Source organism: Humulus lupulus, chromosome 6, assembly GCF_963169125.1.
Source record: "Humulus lupulus chromosome 6, drHumLupu1.1, whole genome shotgun sequence".
NCBI lineage: Eukaryota > Viridiplantae > Streptophyta > Magnoliopsida > Rosales > Cannabaceae > Humulus > Humulus lupulus.
The window spans coordinates 115,909,161-115,914,157 of NC_084798.1; the positions used below are offsets into that span (position 1 = coordinate 115,909,161).

The 4,997-nt window shown below is 41.9% G+C and overlaps 1 protein-coding gene across 1 annotated transcript; it reads left to right on the plus strand.

The window, feature by feature from the left end:
* Positions 1-736: 736 nt before the first annotated feature.
* Positions 737-4,729, plus strand: LOC133784166 (uncharacterized; the record flags this gene model as incomplete). Its single annotated transcript, XM_062223636.1, has 5 exons — positions 737-1,858; positions 2,228-2,480; positions 2,922-3,555; positions 3,688-4,456; positions 4,592-4,729. Coding segments are annotated over 5 exons (2,916 nt in total), but the record flags the coding sequence as incomplete, so codon positions are not given.
* Between the last annotated feature and the right edge of the window lie 268 nt (positions 4,730-4,997).

A 4,997-nucleotide genomic window follows, 5' to 3' on the forward strand; every position in this document is an offset into this window, starting at 1 on the left:
CACACAAGTGTTCCAAAAATCCTCATTTTTTTCGTCATTTTCACCAGTTTTCGTCGGTGTTCGTTTGGTTGTTTGGTTGGATTTGCTGCTTGAATACTCCATATTACCGTTTCATTAGTTTTCAAAGAGCTTAAAGAAGGAAATAGAGTGGAAAAAGGCAGAGGTGTGAGCTTATTTGAGGGTAAAAGCCATCATTGAGTGCAAACACGAGTGTACTTGAGTGACCATTTTTTTGAGTGAAACACGTGAGGGAGTGCAGCGAGGTCCTTTCTATAATTGTCTAACCTTATTGTTTTGCAGATTCTCTATCATGTCACAAAATCCAGAGAAAGATGCAAGCAATGATAATCCGCCACCTGAGGTTCCGAATCTACAAATGCAAGCATTAATCGGGGAGATGCGAAGGATGATGAGGGCGGAGTGTGAGCAGATACATGAGAGGTTGGATAGGGTAGAAGAGGGAACACAACGGAGGCCACGGAGGAATAGGATGTACCAAAGGGAGGATGAGAATGAAGGGGATTTGGAAGGGTTAGTTTCTGATGATGAGTTTGATAGGATGTCGACGGGTAACCATAGGAGGTATGGTCGGGATAGAGAAGCTAGGAACCAGGTAGATGATTATTTAGGAAATATAAAGATGAGAATTCCAGCATTTCAGGGGAAGAGCGATCCTGAGGCATACCTTGAGTGGGAAAAGAAGATGGAGTTAGTTTTTGATTGTCACAACTACTCCGACATTAAGAAGGTAAAACTAGCTGCCATTGAGTTTACTGATTATGCTATTGTTTGGTGGGATCAGTTGTGCATCAACAGGAGGCGGAGTGGAGATCGTCCTATTGACACATGGGAGGCAATGAAGAGGGTGATGAGGCGACGGTTTGTACCACCTCATTATTATCGAGATCTATACCTTAAGTTGCAGGGCCTTCGTCAAGGTTCCAGGAGTGTTGATGAGTATTACAAGGAGATGGAGATGGCTATGATTAGAGCCAATGTTGAAGAGGATCGGGAGGCAACCATGGCAAGGTTTTTGAATGGGTTGAACCGAGAGATTGCTGACCCAATCGAGCTACACCATTATGTGGAATTGGAGGATTTGGTTCATATGGCAATCAAAGTGGAGAGGCAGCTCAAGAAGGGTAGTTCAAGTTCGAGGTCAAGACCGAGCCCACACAATCCAAGTACAACACCTTGGAGGTCGAACTATCCAAAGAAAGAAGACCAACCCACTTCATCATCTACACCAAAACCAGCCACCACAGCCACACCACCTCAAGGTAAAACAACTCCTACTAAGTCTCATTCTAGTGAGATAAGGTGTTTCAAATGTCAGGGGCGAGGACACATAGCTAACCAGTGTCCAAACAAGAGAGTCATGGTGATTCGAGAAAGTGGAGAGATAGATTCTGAAGATGAAGATGATCTTGCTGACATGCCACCTTTGGAAGATGCTTCTGACAATGAGTATGGACCAGAATCTGGTGAGATGCTTGCACTAGTCACAAGGCGAGTCCTGAATTTGCAAGCAAAAGAAGAGGAAGAAGAGGTGCAGCGAGAGAACATCTTTCACACTCGTTGTCATGTGAGAGACAAGGTATGTAGTGTCATTATTGATGGAGGTAGTTGTACTAATGTTGCTAGTGCTTCCATGGTTGCCAAGCTGGGGCTTACAACGCTTAGGCATCCTTGTCCATACAAATTGCAATGGCTGAATGATAGTGGTGAAGTGAGGGTTACAAAACAGGTGCTAGTCTCATTTCGAATTGGCAAGTATGAAGATGAGGTGTTGTGTGATGTGGTTCCCATGCAAGCTGGACACCTCCTTCTAGGAAGGCCTTGGCAATTTGATCGGCGGGTGCAGCATGACGGCTTCACCAACAAGTATTCATTCACATTCCGTCAACGAACAATCACTCTAGCGCCTTTGACACCAAAGCAAGTGTATGAAGATCAAGTGAGGTTGCAAAAATTGAGTGACAAAAAGAAAATGAGTGAGCAAAAAGAGAGTGAAAAGATGAATGAGAGTAAGGAAAAAGAGAGACAAAGAGAGAAAAGTGTGGAATCAAGTGAGAGAAAACAAAATAATTTTTATGCAAAAAAAAGTGAGGTTAAGAGAGCATTGTGTACAAAACAGCCCATGATTTTACTCATGTATAAGGAGGCTCTTTTAAATACTAACCAACTTGATTCTTCGCTGCCAAGTGTTGTTGTGTCTATTTTGCAGGAATTTGAGGATGTGTTTCCTGAGAAAGTACCACATGGATTGCCACCTGTTCGAGGAATAGAACATCAAATTGATTTTGTTCCAGGTGCTTCCATCCCAAACCGACCAGCCTACAGAAGTAATCCTGATGAAACAAAGGAATTGCAAAGGCAAATTGAAGAATTGATGGAGAAAGGGCAGGTGAGAGAAAGCATGAGCCCTTGTGCTGTTCCAGTGATTCTAGTTCCCAAGAAGGATGGAACATGGAGGATGTGTGTTGACTGTCGAGCCATCAACAATATAACGGTAAAATATCGACATCCCATTCCTCGTTTAGATGACATGTTAGATGAATTGCATGGTTCTTGTGTGTTTTCCAAAATTGATCTTAAAAGTGGGTATCATCAGATACGTATGAAAGAAGGGGATGAGTGGAAAACTGCTTTTAAAACTAAACATGGATTGTATGAGTGGTTAGTCATGCCTTTTGGACTAACTAATGCACCTAGCACTTTCATGCGCTTAATGAATCATGTATTGCGTGCTTTCATTGGAAAATTTGTGGTTGTGTATTTTGATGATATTCTTATTTATAGTAAGAATTTGCATGACCATGTTTTGCATTTGCATTCTGTTTTGGATGTTCTTAGGAAACAGAGTTTATATGCTAACCTCAGTAAGTGTACTTTCTGCACCGATAAGCTTGTTTTCCTAGGCTTTGTTGTAAGTGCTACAGGTATTCAGGTGGATGAAGAAAAGATCAAAGCCATCCAAGAGTGGCCGACCCCTACAACTATAGGTAATGTTAGAAGTTTTCATGGACTTGCTAGCTTCTACAGGAGGTTTGTGAAAAATTTTAGCACCATCGCCGCACCACTTACAGAAGTTATCAAAAAGAATGTGATATTTAAATGGGGCGAAGCTCAAGAGGAGGCATTTCAGCTACTGAAATACAAGCTTACTCATGCTCCTTTACTTGCTTTGCCTAACTTTTCTAACACTTTTGAAGTTGAATGTGATGCTTCTGGAATAGGTATTGGCGCTGTTCTTATGCAGGATGGGAGACCGCTTGCATACTTTAGCGAAAAGCTAAGTGGGGCTGCCCTCAATTACCCCACCTATGACAAAGAATTGTATGCACTAGTGCGTGCTTTAGAAACATGGCAGCACTATTTGTGGCCAAAGGAGTTTGTGATTCGCACAGATCATGAATCCTTGAAACATTTGAAAGGCCAACACAAGCTCAACAAGAGACATGCAAGATGGGTTGAGTTCATTGAGACATTTCCTTATGTCATTCGCTATAAACAAGGTAAGGAGAATGTGGTTGCTGATGCCCTTTCTCGCAGGTATGCCCTAATCTCCACTCTTGATGCTAAATTACTTGGGTTTGAACACATAAAGGACCTGTATTCTGCTGACCATGATTTTGGGGAAATTTATGGTGTTTGTGAAAAATCTGCTGAAGGAAAATTTTATAGGCATGAGGGTTTCTTGTTTAGGGAGCATAGGTTGTGTGTACCTAATTGTTCTTTGAGAGATTTGCTAGTTAGAGAGTCCCACGGGGGAGGGTTGATGGGACATTTTGGAGTTGCTAAGACCCTAGCTATGTTGCAAGAGCACTTCTTTTGGCCCCACATGAAACGAGATGTTGAGCGAATTTGTGGTAGGTGTGTCACTTGTAGGCAAGCTAAATCAAGAGTTCAGCCAAATGGCCTTTACACACCCCTACCTATCCCTAGTTCACCATGGGTTGACATTTCAATGGATTTTGTGTTGGGTTTACCTAGAAGTAAGCGTGGGAGGGATTCAATCTTTGTGGTTGTAGACAGATTCTCTAAGATGGCTCATTTTATTCCTTGTCATAAAACTGATGATGCCTCTAACGTTGCAGATTTGTTCTTTAGGGAGATTGTGAGATTACATGGTATGCCTAGAACAATTGTATCAGATAGGGATGCCAAGTTCTTAAGCTATTTTTGGAAAACATTGTGGGGAAAACTTGGGACAAAACTATTATTTTCTACTACTTGTCACCCTCAAACCGATGGTCAAACAGAAGTAGTTAATAGGACCCTATCCACCTTGTTGAGGGCTATCATAAGTAAAAATATTAAGACTTGGGAAGATTGTTTGCCACATGTTGAGTTTGCTTATAATCGTTCAATGCATTCTGCTACTAAATTTTCACCATTTGAAATTGTTTATGGTTTTAATCCTCTAACTCCTTTGGATTTATCACCTTTACCTGTTTCTGAGCATTTGAATTTAGATGGCGAGAAGAAGGCAGAATTTGTGAAGAAAATCCATGAGAGGGCACGACTCAACATAGAGAGAAGGACTGAACAATACATTAAGCAAGCTAACAAGGGTCGTCATAAGCAGGTTTTTGAGCCCGGTGATTGGGTATGGTTACACATGAGGAAAGAGCGATTCCCAACACAAAGGCGTTCAAAATTGCTACCTCGAGGAGATGGTCCATTTCAAGTACTTGAAAGGATCAATGACAATACCTACAGACTCGATTTACCAGGTGAGTATAATGTTAGTGCTACTTTTAATGTTTCTGATTTGAGTCCTTTTGATGCAGGTGACGATTTGAGGTCAAATCCTTCTAAAGAGGGGGGGAATGATGAGGACACCAAGACCCAAGTATCAAGTCAAGTTCCAGTTGGTCCAGTGACGAGGGCACGAGCCAAGAGATTCAAGGAAGAACTTAACAGCCTAGTCCACAAAGTCCTAAAACAAGAGGAGACCGTGGTCAACATTGAAGGAGAACAAAGACTTGTCT